This window comes from Bos javanicus, chromosome 3, assembly GCF_032452875.1.
Source record: "Bos javanicus breed banteng chromosome 3, ARS-OSU_banteng_1.0, whole genome shotgun sequence".
NCBI classification, from domain to species: domain Eukaryota; kingdom Metazoa; phylum Chordata; class Mammalia; order Artiodactyla; family Bovidae; genus Bos; species Bos javanicus.
In genome coordinates this window covers 29709870-29725510 of record NC_083870.1, presented here as the reverse complement: position 1 = coordinate 29725510, position 15641 = coordinate 29709870, and the positions used below count along the sequence as shown (strand labels likewise).

The 15641-nt window shown below is 39.5% G+C and overlaps 1 protein-coding gene across 2 annotated transcripts in view; it reads left to right on the top strand.

Annotated features, from left to right (window-relative positions):
- The window catches only part of HIPK1 (homeodomain interacting protein kinase 1), a 54037-nt gene that overhangs the window by 32899 nt on the left and 5497 nt on the right, over positions 1–15641 (top strand). For both annotated transcript variants that reach the window (XM_061410535.1, XM_061410534.1), the window contains 9 exons: positions 272–434; positions 1226–1451; positions 6041–6162; positions 7106–7240; positions 9825–9967; positions 10367–10549; positions 11026–11232; positions 12868–13109; positions 15164–15294. In XM_061410535.1, coding sequence (XP_061266519.1) covers positions 272–434; positions 1226–1451; positions 6041–6162; positions 7106–7240; positions 9825–9967; positions 10367–10549; positions 11026–11232; positions 12868–13109; positions 15164–15294 — 1552 coding nt within the window. The remainder of the gene's footprint in view (positions 1–271; positions 435–1225; positions 1452–6040; positions 6163–7105; positions 7241–9824; positions 9968–10366; positions 10550–11025; positions 11233–12867; positions 13110–15163; positions 15295–15641) is intronic.

The following is a 15641-nucleotide window of genomic DNA, read 5'->3' as shown; positions in this document are numbered from 1 at the left end:
AGTATCACATGAGCAGTGGCTTTGGTACTTGCATATTTGGCTCAATGATGGTTTTTCTTCTCATTGAAAAGTCATGAGATTAAAAATTAGATGTGTGTTTTTCCTCTTTATGGTTATAAAAATGCTTGATTCATTTTCTCTGAAAGATCCTTGGTTCATTTTCTCTGAAAGTACTCAGGAGGGAAAAACATTGATCGTATTTATCTTGAGTTATTTGCTGCCTTCTTAAATCAGAGATTTTATTTCATTGACTTTTTAATCTCTTTTTCAGTGTTAAGTCTTGTTTCCAGAACATGGAGATCTGCAAACGGAGGGTCCACATGTATGATACAGTGAGTCAGATCAAGAGTCCCTTCACCACACACGTTGCCCCAAATACAAGCACAAATCTAACTATGAGCTTCAGCAACCAACTCAATACAGTGCACAATCAGGTATTCAGTAAATGATTTTGGAAACTCAGAACCTAAGTGGGATAAAACCTAGTAAGAGTACAGGGTGAGGTAAAGAAACCAGTCTTTGCTTTGATGGTTGCTTCATAAGAAGTTTCAGACTGATAGTACCTACTGGTCATGTGCTAACAGTCTTAGCATAGTCAAATAAGTGGAACCTGGCTTCTTTAGTTATTATTGCTGTTCATGTACTGACTTCAGCCAAATGACTCTCTCTTTGTTAGATAGTTCTCATTACATGTATAAAAAGATGTTTTCAGTAATTTTTTTTTTTAATGATGTGTATTAGGTCCTCAGAATTTACTTATCTGATAAACTGGAATCTTGTCCTGCCCACCAACCACTGATCTCTTTGTTTCTGTGAATTCCATTAATTAAGAGTGGTTTTGCATTTGTTTGCCAAACAGTGATATTTACATTTAAGTTTGTTTCTAAAGACATTAAGTTTCCTAATTTCTTAGCTAGTTCTACCTTTTAAATGGAAGAGCACATGAAATTCTGTGGGATCTCATATCCAGTAGCTTTTTACAAAGAAGGAAAAGGTAGGGGTTTATTTATATAGCTTCAACTAGAGCAGAACTGTTTTTTATTCTTGGTTTTTTTATTTTCCAACTTTATAATTGACCTTAAGTTTAGAGATAGGAAGAATTTCTTAAGCAGAGAGTTATTTCAAAGACAGTTAGCATTACATTTTAAAACTTTGTTCCTAATTTTCTGGATAGATTCTGTGTATGTGAAAATGTTTATACTGGTTGTAATCCTTTTATTTTTAGGCCAGTGTTCTAGCTTCCAGTTCTACTGCAGCAGCTGCTACTCTTTCTCTGGCTAATTCCGACGTCTCCCTGCTAAACTACCAGTCAGCTTTGTACCCATCATCTGCAGCACCCGTTCCTGGTGTCGCCCAGCAAGGTGTTTCCTTGCAGCCTGGAACTACCCAGATTTGCACTCAGACAGATCCATTCCAGCAAACATTTATAGTATGTCCACCTGCTTTTCAAAGTAAGTGGGGAAACTCTTGTATTATCTATATCAGACCTACCTGCTTTAGGCAGCTCCTCATTAGGTATCTCTTTGCTTAGTTTTGATCTTTGATAGATTTAAACTCAGTCTCTGATACGAAGATAACTGAAGAAGGCTGACCTTTTTTACACTGGTTACTTGTCTAATTATGATACTCTCTGACACGTAGGAGTTCAATTACTGTTTACTTATTTGAATTGCATAGAAGGCAATGGCACCCCACTCCAGTACTCTTGCCCAGAAAATCCCATGGATGGAGGAGCCTGGTGGGCTGCAGTCCATGGGGTCGCTAAGAGTCGGACACGACTGAGCGACTTCACTTTCACTTTTCACTTTCATGCATTGGAGAAGGAAATGGCAACCCACTCCAGTGTTCTTGCCTGGAGAATCCCAGGGACAGTGGAGCCTGGTGGGCTGTTGTCTATGGGGTCGCACAGAGTCGGACACGACTGAAGTGGCTTAGCATAGCATTGCATATTTGAATTGCCCAATACTAGTTTTCTTGTACATTGAGACCTTGTACCAATGTCCTGTATCTGGCATAAACATGTATTTCTCAATGTGCAGAGTATATACATCTTGAAAAAAGTTGTTTGAAACAGAACTGCTGTATACTGAATCATATTTCCTCTATCATTCCATTATAAAATTAGTATTCCAAATGAAAAAGTAATTTCATTCAAAAATGTAAAACTCATGTTTAAAAATATAGGAATCTCTTAAGTTATATTCAGAAATAAAGATCATTATTGAACTGAAAAATTCTACAAGCTGAGGTATTTGTGTGAGGAAGGCATTATTAAGATTATCTGCTTCAGCTTATAAATTATGTTGTTCCTACAAACGCCTATCAACAGGAACAGAGTAGCTGAAGAAGGGAGCTCTCACCGATGTGTTACAATAAGATTTTGATTTTCACATTTCCATCCTTGCTCATTTTCTCATTGTTGTTCAGTGTTCATTGATCTCATGAACCATTTAAAAAATAATTTAAAAAGTTAAATTATTTTAAGGATATATTCTGACAACATCTTGACTTTCCCATTAGAAAGTCAGTGTCAGTGTCCTCTGGGAATAAACCTGGATTCAGGCTACTCATAGAAATTCACATAGAAGCAGTTAGCATTTTTATCTTTTTACTTCAGTTACTTATTGACTGTGACTCTCTTCTTTGTTTGGTTTCTGACAGAGTCGGAGCAAGCAGAAGGCAAAGAGGGGCTAGGGGAGACTGAGAGATTACCGGGAGGACAGGAGAGCGATAGCGATGTAAACCAGGGAGAAACCACAGGGAGAGCGGAGGAGCAGATTCAAAATCCGTAAATGCAAATTTAGCCTAATTTACCTAATTATTTTTTGCGTGTGCTTCATAGTAAATTCTGTACTTTGGGTTATCATATGTTGAGTGATTCTTCTACTTAGCAAATAGCCATCTCCTTCCCCATCACCTTTTCCAAAGTGAGTTTCATTGTAACAATTTTCAGATGTGGGACTCTGAAGTTTTCTGCTGCTTCTCAGATGATTTAAGAGATGAGGCAGAAGAACTTTTAGTTCTTTTAACAAAGAAAAATGTAAACAGAAGAGGTAGAAGGGAAAAGTGGTTTAACTGGTTTTGGTATAATTAGGTAAGTATAGCTTTAGAAAATTTTTTCGTATATCAGATCAGATCAGTAGCTCAGTCGTGTCCGACTCTTTGCGACCCCATGAATCGCAGCACGCCAGGCCTCCCTGTCCATCACCAACTCCCGGAGTTCACTGAGACTCAACGTCCATTGAGTTGGTGATGCCATCCAGCCATCTCATCCTCTGTCGTCCCCTTCTCCTCTTGCCCCCAATCCCTCCCAGCATCAGAGTCTTTTCTAATGAGTCAACTCTTCGCATGAGGTAGCCAAAGTACTGGAGTTTCCGTATATAGGAAGCCTAAATAACCTGAGGAGCTAGATAGAGCAAATTTTAAAATTTCCAGAGGAAAGGGAGTTTTAGAATAAAGTGATGACAGTGTTGAAAACTGATATGTATTACTCAGATAATGTTCTAAGTGCTTTTACATGTATTAATTCATCCTCACAACCAACCTTTGGAAGTGGGTAATGTCATTATCCCCAGTTTGTAGATGAAAAAATTGATCATGATTCCCTCATCTGCCCAGTTTTTTTATGACTGGTTAGTGGTAGAACCACAGTTTGAACCCAGGCAGTGAGGCCCATAGTTTATATATGGTGTTATTCTTTACTGCCTTTCAGTATTTAAACTCAAATAGTGGTAAAGAGTTGTCAGTTGATTTGCCAGCCGTAGCCATATGCTGGTTTCTGCCCAACAGTCTTCTAGGACAGGTTTGCCGTCTTCTGTTTCACCATCGTCTCTTTTATAAGATGCCTATACTTAGAGGAGAGTAGACCCTCATCATTAGATAGTTTTACTCTTCTTTCCATACTTTCATGGTTTTTTGTTTTAATTTAAAGGGCTGTGTTCAAAAACAAAAATAAAACTTTAATACTTTTAGTTCAGGGCCCAGGGAGAGCCTTCCCAAAGTGCTGCCTTTGGTTAATTCTTTGTTTCCACTTGGGGCTTCCCTGGAAAAGCTAGTTTTAAACTATCTTTTGACTGCTGTGGCTTAGCCTAAATTACTGTAGCAATCTAATACTTAGAGTCACATTTGTGGGTCGGTATATAAATACTGCTTTCTGTAGTATTCTAGTTGACCAAAATAGATATACATTTTGCTCAGTGGCAACTATTATTCTGTAATTTGTCCTCTTTTATTTCATCATCCTAGGAGACAAAGATAAGCTTCTATAGTGAACATTTCTTTCTAAATTTTGTCTCCTCAGTTCCTAACAATTTGTAGGCTATTATAATAATATAATAATGTGGCTAAGCCATGGGGATATAGACAAGAATTTTGATGTTACCTAGCTTTCTAATTCGGAGAAGGCAATGGCACCCCACTCCAGTTCTCTTGCCTGGAAAATCCCATGGACGGAGGAGCCTGGTAGGCTACAGTCCATGGGGCCGCCAAGAGTCGGGCACGACTGAGCAACTTCACTTTCACTTCTCACTTTCATGCACTGGAGAAGGAAATGGGAACCCACTCCAGTGTTTTTGCCTGGAGAATCCCAGGGACAGAGGAGCCTGGTGGGCTTCTGTCTATGGGATCGCACAGAGTCGGACACGACTGATGTGACTTAGCAGCAGCAGCTTTCTAATTAAATAGCATTGCCTTAGGAGGAATGACTGGTATTTTTTTAAATCTGGATACCTGGATTTGTTCCCTTTTATTTTTATGTAAGTAGCACTTTTTTAAAAGTTATTATTAGAGTATTCTATAATTCTTATTTTACTAGTCTCTTTTACTTTGTACATTTCTGGATTATGTTTTCCTGTATGACAGTTAGTTACTAAGTTACTTGAACTACGAAATGGAAAATTGCCAGAAGCAACATATTAGAGTGTATGAGTTGTGCTCATTTGATACCTGCATAGTAAGTTTCAGAGAAACTAGTTGGTGATAGCCCAGAAAGTGTCACTGACAAGAGTATTCTAATTAAAATGGCTATATCGTCTCTTTTAACAAAAATGCAAGCTTTAGTGAATTAGAGACATAATAGAAACTTAAATTCTCTACATAGAAAGCTTTGACAGGATAGGTTTAAAAGAAAGCTTTGAAGGTTCTTTTCTCAAGTCTTAGCAAAAGGTGGAACGATCTTGAGCCTCCTTTTTCCCCAGAATGAGATACTCCTGATTTGTAGAAAACATTTCTTCAGCATGTGTGCCCAGAGGATAATGAGTAAAACAGTAATGAGATATGGTCATTGTTTTAAAGGCAACAAAAAGTTCTTAATTTTCTTAGCTTTCCATTAACTACCAAAGAGTCTTAGAAAGCTGTTAGTGATGAGAGCAGATTTCTAAAATAAGTAGTGAAAAGTATTTCTGTAAACCACAATGTCTACTTTTAAAATACTTTTATCCTAGGTATAATTCCTTCAGTTCACATACTGGTTAAGGATAAAATATATGACTAATTTGTGACCTAGGTAATATATTTTTGAGGAGTTGAGTAAAAACATCCCCTTAAAATATTCTAAACAAAAAGATGACTGAGATAATAAATTATTGAGCTTTTTATAATGTTCCTTATCTAACCAAAAGTTATGAAGTCTTTGCTTTTAATAGATTATATTTTTTTAAATGCTCAAGTGTTTTTCTGTCTTTAATGGATTAAAAGGTGAATGTAACTTACTAAGCAGAGTTGTTTATTTTTGCCTCTACTGTTAATGGGAGTGGAATGAGTGTAATGTTTTAAGCTTTGTTGGATAAAAAAAAAATTTAGAATTTCCTGAAAGTAGCCCTCCCCCTATCAAGCATCTTTCTATTGATCTAACCTGAAGGGAACCAAGTCACCCTTTACTTAACTTCTCAGACTTTGGTGAAACTCCTTTGTTTGAAGTGTCTAGAACAAAAACCTGGGTGGTGATTATTTGAACTGAAAAGCTAAAAACCAAAAAGCCCCCAAACAGGTAGTACCCCCCACACCTAGCAAAGCAATATAACTGTGATGTTGCTTTTTACAGCTGGACTACAAGCAACAACAAAACACTCTGGATTCCCTGTGAGGATGGATAATGCAGTGCCAATTGTCCCCCAGGCACCAGCTGCTCAGCCACTGCAGATACAGTCAGGGGTCCTCACGCAGGTAAGGGCCAGAGCAGCCTGGACACTCAGTAGTGCTGAAGTTCTCCGAAGCACTGTTGAGAATCAGATATTTGGTCCTAGAAAATGAAATCTGCTTTGACCATAAGATCTTTCTTGGTCGTATTCAGTGGACTTAAACTGGAACATCTGTAATGGAGTGATATACTCATTCCTAATGCTGTTGCAGCTCTGCCGTTGTCTTCCTTAGACTTGGAGACTTAAATAGCCAGACTTTGAGAAACTGTCCCCTGAGTAATTGAATTTTGTAGGATGAAGTTAATCTTTTATCTAGATGCTCTTAAAGTACAACATGTAACAACACTTGAATTCTAAAAGTAAAAGGTTTCCCTTTTGCTCTGTGTCCCCTTTACTCTTTGAGAATTTCATCATAGTTGAGAGGTTGGATCATATCAGGATATCTCTTCAAGTAATACATCCCTTCATTCCTTGTGTTTAACTAGGCTGTAGAAAGTTTTAAAACTTTATACCTGCCATGCAAAATGCAACTAAGGTGATCAAGAAACTCATGAAATATTCCTATAAACAACAGATACTGTATTTTAAATTCTGTATGTAAATGTTTGTGGTCCACGCCATATAGCAAATCCTGAAATCCAAAACCCTCATTTTGTGAGCAGGAGGAAGAGGAAGTCTTAATACATGCTGTTAACTGAGTTTTTTAGTAACTCAGTTTCCCGATCCTCTGAATCTGGTCCAAGAAGGATTCCTATATATTTTTTTTGCTTTAGGCCATTGACATTTGACCTAGTTGGCCAATGCTGTGCGAAGTTGGAGGGGAAAGTTGTGTTTGGTACATGAATTTTAAGTGATGTGAAACTACTGCATTTTGTTGGTAATAACTTGGGGGGGGATTGAAAACCCTTCTGAATCCAGATAACCTGCCTCGGTGTTTGTTTCACTCACCTGCCTAATCTACATTTCAGGGAAGCTGTACACCACTAATGGTAGCAACTCTTCACCCTCAAGTAGCCACCATCACACCGCAGTATGCGGTGCCCTTTACTCTGAGCTGCGCAGCCGGCCGGCCGGCGCTGGTTGAACAGACTGCCGCTGTACTGGTAATTCCCCTCACTTGATTGTGTTACTAACGGAGTTTCTTTGGTTTCTTTCTTATTTTTAATTTTTTCCTGTTTGTTTTTGTTCTGTTTTTCTTCTGGTTTTCTCATTTTTCAAAAAAGATTTTTTTAACTTAGTCTTTGCAGAGGGCATGGAAGCATGTGCCATCTTGTGGCTGTGTTCTTGCTACATCTTTAATGTCTCATTGTTTTCCTTCCTGACATTTGCTGAAGCACTCACTGTTTGACTCTGGTGTTCAGTGTGACTCTGAAAGAGTCAGATCCTTTGGTTCTTCTTTGCCAGCCTAATGTGATGAAAGCTCTTGGTGTAGCCTCAGAAGAGCTTCAGCACTGCCATCTGTTCTCTGCCCTGTCTTTTATCTTCTGAACCTTAAGAATGAAGGAGGTGGCCTTTAGTTTGGCTCTGCTACAGGTACCTGGATGGCCAAAATTTGAACTCTTTGGCAAGTTAGCTTCCTTCCTTTACCTACTGTTTCAAGCTTCTAAACGTTTTGTGCATGTAGAAATGTTTAAGATTCTCTTAATTTATTCACCAGTTGGTATTAACTTTCCCTCCATGAACCTATGAAGATAACTCTTTGCCACTCATGATCATTGGCAGCTTATAGCTTCCATTTAAACATGTTCCCTTTAGAGCCTTTTTAGATCATATTTCATTTGTTGGTTGAAATCAAAAGTGAACTCATTTATAGGTAAATAAATGATTTTACGAATAGGTCTTTATACCAAGGTGAAAATATGATTGAAAAACTTTAAGAATAATATCTTTGTTATCAAAAGTCATGGAGAAAAATTATTAAATACAGCATCAAATGTAGTAGTATGGGTCTTAGAAATTAGAAAACAAACAGAACTTTGAGGTATATTTCAACATTTGGAACACTAACAGTGATTTTTGGATGTGTTTTGGTTTTGGGGGGTGGTTAGAATTATTTATTTGACGTCCAGCATTTGTTATTTAAAAATTAAAATCAGATAAGCATTTGAAAACCTATTTGATACTGTTGAATCCTGATACTTCCCCATCTTTCAAAGTGGCTTTAAATTTCTTTTGTTGTTTCTCAAGGACTCATGTGAGTGAAAACACTTTTAGAATACATATTTTGGTTGCTGGGGTTTGTTTGGTTTCCAGTTTAAAAGTCTGTCACCGCCAAAATAATTCCATCATAAACATAAATGCTGAGTATAAGGGAGTCAGATAAATTTCCAGCTTGGAGTGATCCAAGCCACTGGTTTTAACTTGCACACCTATAGTTTTGAGGTTGGGAATGGTAGTTGACATTTCTCCTTTGCTGCTTCTCTTAAGTTTGCACTAGTCATTTGCTAAGCTTTGCATATTTTTGCTCTTCCTCTGTCAAAACAGTTCGTCGCTTGGAACGCCAGATTTCTGCCTCACGTTGAAATGTTACTTCTTGCTCTGTATTAAACTACATGCTTTGTCTTGTGCAGGTGTTGGCTTATGGAAAGACGCATGGTGTGACTTAACATACTTCTCTTATTTTCTGTTTTGTTTTGTTTTGAATTCTGCTTATGGTAGCAGACATGTTTGCAGTTTCTCTAATTTGAAGGCTTCTTGTTTGGAACCGGTATTTGTAACAAGTGGATCTGTTACTTGCAGAAATATTTTTAAAACAAGTGTGTTGATGGCCTTGCAGTTTGAAATTCAAGAAACAGAACAATATGTACTCAGACATTGTAGGTGATTGTACTGTAGAATTCAGGTTTTAAACAGCAGACTTTAAATCTGTTCCCTTTTTTTAAAGGAAATGCCACAATTTTCATAAGAAGTACAGAAAACATATTTGTTGATATCTATTGCAAGTGGCATGGCTTGTTAAAAACTACAAATAATGTATTTTGTTTCAGTGATTAGTTTTTATGTCAAGTTATGTTCTTACAAATTACACATATTTTAGGAAACTACTAAAAACAAAATATGGTACACTCCATCTATTTCTTAAATATTTTTTTATTGCCTTTAAAAAATTCTATCACATGACTATAAATAATGTTAGTTTTCTCTTGCTGGCATAAGCTTGTTTGCCAAAGGATTTTGGCCTTTGGTCATCCACATCTGGCTCCATTTTCCGAGTACTACACTTTTAAAAAGGAACAATTCTTCTCTTTGTTTTATGGGTCGAATTGACCTGATGTCTTTTATCTGATTGGCACTCACATTTTTAAATTCTTATTTTTAATCTCAAGGGAGTTGTCTTAATTCTTTCTAGGGACATTTTTAGACCCTTTGCAAAAATATTACTTCAGCATTTAACAGGAGCTTACCTCTGTACTCTGCAGTGCAGTAGAAACTCTTAACCACAGGGATCTGCCTTTCTTTAATACCCTGGTGGTCAGGTGGCTAAGAGAAAGCAATGCATTCTTTTTCCCTGTGTATGAGACTTGTAACCTTGAGCCCCTCTGACCTTCCTTTTTTAATCTCTGCAAGTTAACAATCTACAAGGAACTTCTTTTAAGATATGAATTTTTCTTTCATCTAAAAAAAAAACAAAAATAAAAAGCCAAGAATGAGTCAAGTCTGGATCTTTTTGTGTGTGTTTCCTTACAGCAGGCTTGGCCTGGAGGAACCCAACAAATTCTCCTGCCTTCCACTTGGCAACAGTTGCCTGGGGTAGCTCTACACAACTCTGTCCAGCCCACTGCAGTGATCCCAGAGGCCATGGGCAGCGGCCAGCAGCTCACAGACTGGAGGCAAGTGCCCTGTGTTCCTCTCTGGGAGATTTACAAGGGCAGATCCCTTAGGGAAGGGGCTCTTGAAGATTTGGTGAGACAGGAAGAAAATAAGGGAAAGATTTATCTCTGTGAAATCCTTGAAGAAAAGAATCCATATCAGGCTAGGAGATGGAGTTACAAGAAAACTTCGAATACAGGGAAACAATAGGTTCTAAGTTCAGGAGTTGATTTCTTCAGATTTAAAGGAAGTCTTCTACAATTAGAAACCATACAGTGAAAGCCCCCAAAGCTTTATAATCCAGATGCCCAGCCTTAAATAAAAAATATTTATTTGGTTGTTTTCATTGCTTTTTGTACCTATGTGGTCCTAATTTCTGAGCGTTTTCGGCATTCACGCTTCTCTTTCTGTTGATACAGGAATGCCCACTCTCATGGCAACCAGTACAGCACTATCATGCAGCAGCCATCCTTGCTGACGAACCACGTGACATTGGCCACTGCTCAGCCCCTTAATGTTGGCGTTGCCCATGTTGTCAGACAACAACAATCCAGTTCCCTTCCTTCAAAGAAGAATAAACAGTCTGCTCCAGTCTCTTCTAAGTAAGTCTCTGTTAGGGCTGATAGTTAAACTGCCAGTTTGAGAGAGATGTTGCCTGGCATTTAGAGTGTGGAGTATAGACACTTTTGGTATGAAGCAGCAAGAAGCTGCCAAATTGAAAAGAGCTAACCTTTGGGCATGCACACAGAACAGAGGTGTCCTGGTTACACTAATCATTTCTTTCTGCTGCTACTTTGAATCCAGCCTGATTTTGGCTGATGTTTTATTTTTTTGCCCACTTTACACAGTGAAATTTAACCACAGGGTAAAAAGGCATACAAAAATAAAATCTGTATTCTAATTTTGGTGTTCTTGCCCCTGGAAACTCTGGCTAGAGCAGTTAGTTTATAACTTTTATAGTTAAATATATTGGCTTAATGATTTGGTAAAAAGAAATCAAAGAGTTCTGGGGGTAAGTTATCTATTATAGTTTGGGGGACCAAGCCTGAATGAGCTTTCTTATGACTTTTTGTTGCAGGTCCTCTCTGGATGTTCTGCCGTCTCAAGTCTACTCTCTGGTTGGGAGCAGCCCCCTCCGTACCACATCTTCTTATAATTCCCTAGTTCCTGTTCAGGATCAGCATCAGCCAATCATCATTCCAGATACTCCCAGCCCTGCTGTGAGTGTCATCACCATCCGCAGCGACACTGATGAGGAAGAGGACAACAAATACAAACCCAATAGGTAAGACAGGTGAAAGTTTCCCTGGCTCTGTGGCTCCTACTCTTGGTCTTAGTCTATTGGCTTCAGAATAGTGGCTGTGAAAGGAATGACTGAAAAGGGCTATTTTGGAAGCATGGCCTTTTGTGAGTGGGCCAGAACACTGAAGTTTCCATCACTGAACATTGTCAGGTTTTCTTTAATATTACTTACGTTCATCAGTTAAGTCATTCGTTCAGATACATTTGATGGTTACTCAGGCTACTCTGGCTTAGAATGCACATTATATACTATAGACATGATCCCCTGCTTTTAAGGAACTTCAGAGTCTGAAAACAGATACTGTAACAGAAGCATATAAACAACAGTTGATTGGAACAAGTTGGAAGATATGAGATTATTTGAAATTCATGTAGTTTTTTATGTAAACAGACCTCTTTGGAAGAGGTAGAGTTTAAGTAGGGCTGCCTTCTTTCCCCCTACTGCTACATGATCATTCAGCTTAAGAATTTAAGTACCAGATTGTTTCCTTTTATCCTAACACCTTAATCCAAGTTTAATTGAGCAGTGAACTAAGAGAGAGTGGATACATTCAAGGACTGTGATACACACCTCTCTTGGTCTGAGCATAGTCAGTTGCCTTGATTGTTCTGTGTTCTTTTTCATTGGGTTTTTGGTGTTTGGCATATAGAAGAGGTGATAACTAAGTTTTGAGAGTGATCATTGAACTGATTTGGGGAAGAAAAAAGTAAATTTTCCACTGAGGAACATAATAATGACAAAAATTATATAACCAGCAGGATTGCTTTGACTGGAACAAAGCCTATTTAAAATTAAGGAAAAAGTAAAAGTAGTAAGGTAGGGATCAGTTTGTGAAGAAACTTTTTTAAAAAACACCTATAATGAAAAGTTTAGTTAGATACAGTAAGGAACTGCTTATAGTCTAGCTGTTGCTGCTGCTGCTAAGTCGCTTCAGTCGTGTCTGACTCTGTGACCCCATAGACAGCAGCCCACCAGGCTCCCCCGTCCCTGGAATTCTCCAGGCAAGAACACTGGAGTGGGTTGCCATTCCTTCTCCAGTGCATGAAAGTGCAGTCACTCAGTCGTGTCCGACTCTTAGCGACCCCATGGACTGGAGCCTACCATGCGCCTCCATCCGTGGATTTTCCAGGCAAGGGTATCGGAGTGGGGTGCCACTGCCTTCTCTGTATAGTCTAGCAGGGTGATATGAAAAAAGGTGGTGTTTGAAGAATACTGTTGAAATGACTGTGAATAGGAATGGCTAAGAGGCAACATAGAATAGTTGTTAAAAGTGTGTACTTTGGAGTCATTCTGTCCTGAGTCTGAATCCTGTCTTCACCACGTACCACTTGCATGACTGCAGTCAAGTTTCTTAATCTCCCTCTGCCTCAGTTTCCTTCTCTGCAAAACGCGGATCGAGTACCTGCTTCATGGAAGTGTTGTGAGGATTCAATGAAATACATGTAGAGTGTAAGAATAGTGCTTGACGCATAAAAAGTATTCAGAAATTTGTTGCCACTACTGTTAATTATTACTATCACAATGATTATCATCATTGCTGTTACAAGAGGACTGGAGACTAGCAAAGAAACATTGCTGTAAGAAGGTTGAATTTTCATGTATTTTTCTTCTCCTCAGCTCTGGCCTGAAGGCAAGGTCTAATGTCATCAGTTACGTCACTGTCAATGATTCTCCAGACTCTGACTCTTCCTTGAGCAGTCCGTACTCCACTGAGACCCTGAGTGCTCTCCGGGGCAATAGTGGGCCCCTTCCGGAGGGGCCTGGCAGAGTCGTGGGAGATGGCCCTGGCACCCGCACCATCATTGTGCCTCCACTGAAAACTCAGCTTGGTGACTGCACTGTAGCAACCCAGGCCTCAGGTGAGTATTGTCATAGCTGGAACTGAATTCTCCTTTAATGTGTGTTCCTTAGTACACACATCCCTGTTCGGTCCCTGGGTCAGGAAGATCCCCTGGAGAGGCAAATGGCAACCCACTCCAGTATTCTGCCTGGGAAATCCCAGGGACAGAAGTCCATAGGGTTGCAAAGAGACGGACACGACTGAGCAACTAAACAACAGCAGCAGCTTGTGCCAGTGGTACAGACTAGCGGTACAGAGTTTCCTAAAATTTACCTAATTCAGGAATCAGTTCCTTGTAATGGGAGATTATTTTTTGCCATCAGTTTTTATCTCCTTGTGTTCATTTTGCTTGGATTAATATAAAAATGAGCTTGGAGTCTCCGAAATGTACTCACCATTGATGGAAGAAGGTAGATAAGACATATGCTATGGGAGGCATGGAGAATTCGCAGGCAGGTTTTTTTTTTTGCCACAGGTGATTCAAATTTGTCAGTCCACAAATAGGGTAATATTGAATACTGATAATATTAAAAATGATTACAAAAGCTGTTTTGGAAAGCAGTAGGTATTTTAGATCTTTTCTTACCCAATGGCATAGCAGTGATGCTTTTATGGGTTGTATTATCAACCTAATTACCTCCATCTTTTTTTGTTCTGTGAGATGCTGGGGTTAGGCTTCCTGGTTTAGTTATTGGGTAATGAAATGCAAACTGTAATAATAAACCCCAGTTTTCCTGGCTTAACATGATAGAAATTTTCTCCTTATTCACATGAGTTCCCAGTGCTCCTGGTTGGTAGGCCTGCAGTAAGTTAGGGATCAGAGCCTTGGAACCCTCAGTATCCAGTCAGAAGGAAGTATGGAGCGGGCACACACAGTTGTAACTTCTTTAGCCCCAGAAATAGTGAAAACTCATCACATAGCCCCACCTAGAAGCGAGGGGGCCCAGAAAACATAGTCCTTGTCGACGCAGCTCTTTTTCAGTGGCAACTTTATAATCTCTTTATAGAGAGGCCTGTGAATTTTTGGCATCAATATAGCCATCCCTTCCATACTTCTATAACTTAGTATTTTACTGTGAATTATAATACTACCAGAGACATAAGCAGGGTTCTAGTTTGAGGGTGACATGTGGTTCTTCTCCTCAGAAGTAGCTGTCCACTGCAGACAAGGCAAACCTTTCTGATGCCAAGCTGTGTTAAGTTGCTTCAGTCATGTCTGACTCTGCAACCCTATGGGCTATAGCCCACGAGGCTCCTCTGTCCTTGGAATTCTCCAGACAAGAAGACTGGAGTGGGTTGCCATTCCCTCTTCCAAGGGATCTTTCCGATCCAGGGATCGAACCCAGGACTCCTGCATTGGCAGGCGTATTCTTTACCACTAAGCCACTGGAAAATCCCTGAGCAGCATTACTAGGAGCTCTGTCCTGTACTGGGTCCAAAGTAAATAGGATGCTCCGCCAGTCACTGAATATATGCTCCAGTTTTCCTCATGAGGCCACAGAAGGAAGCAAAATTTTGAAAACTGATCATGCTTATATTCAGCTGTGGTTTCTTCGAATTTCAAGAGACAGTGAATGCCCAACAAGGTGGTTTCTTCGAATTTCAAGAGACAGTGAATGCCCAACAAGATACAATCTTGTCTTCCTTTAAACCCCTTTGACACCTTAATGTTCCGAAGTATTACCAGTATCTTACTCAGTTTCACATTGTCATTTCTGTTCTTGTTTAATTCCTTCATACATAAAACCCTAGGCTTCTTGGGAGCAGGGTCTGTTCTTACTTGCGTTTATATTTCTAATAGTACCTTAACACTTTACTGGAGATCAGATACCATTTACTGAAGTGACCCTTCTGAAGACCCTCTTGGAGCTCTGTAGGAGGACAAAAAGAGATAATATAGTTTTTGTTCCTCTGGTGTAAATATAATTGAGGAAATAAGATACACATGCAACCTCAACTCTTGCAAACTTCATATAGACATGGACTGATTAATGTGGTGCCATGTGAGGTTTAGCTCAGTGATACTGAGCCCATGTCTGCTCATTACTAAGGCCTGGCTGACCCTTTTTTTAGGTCTCCTGAGCAGTAAGACCAAGCCAGTGGCTTCAGTGAGTGGGCAGTCATCTGGATGCTGTATCACCCCCACAGGGTACCGAGCTCAACGCGGGGGGACCAGTGCAGCGCAGCCACTCAACCTTAGCCAGGTAAGCTAGGGGCTTACCCTTAGCAGCTAGGGGCTGCTGCTTTCTGTTTGGGATCCCCCCTATTGTTGCTTCCTGGAGAAACCTGCTTCTGGCTGGATTGCTGAATAAAGCCAAATGAAGCACCTTTTGTGTTAAACAGCTTGGTGTTCCATGGCCCGCATCGTATCTGCATGTGCTGTGTCTCTTTATTCCCTCCATGAGTGTGTTCAGAGTATACGATCCAGGTTTTCCATCAGACCTTCCGAGTCTGTCCTGGGTAATTAGAGAAATGTCTGGAATTTAGAAAGCACCAAGGATGCTTTAGTCCATGCCTAGTTCTGCACTACCACCAGCGTTGAGACCAGATT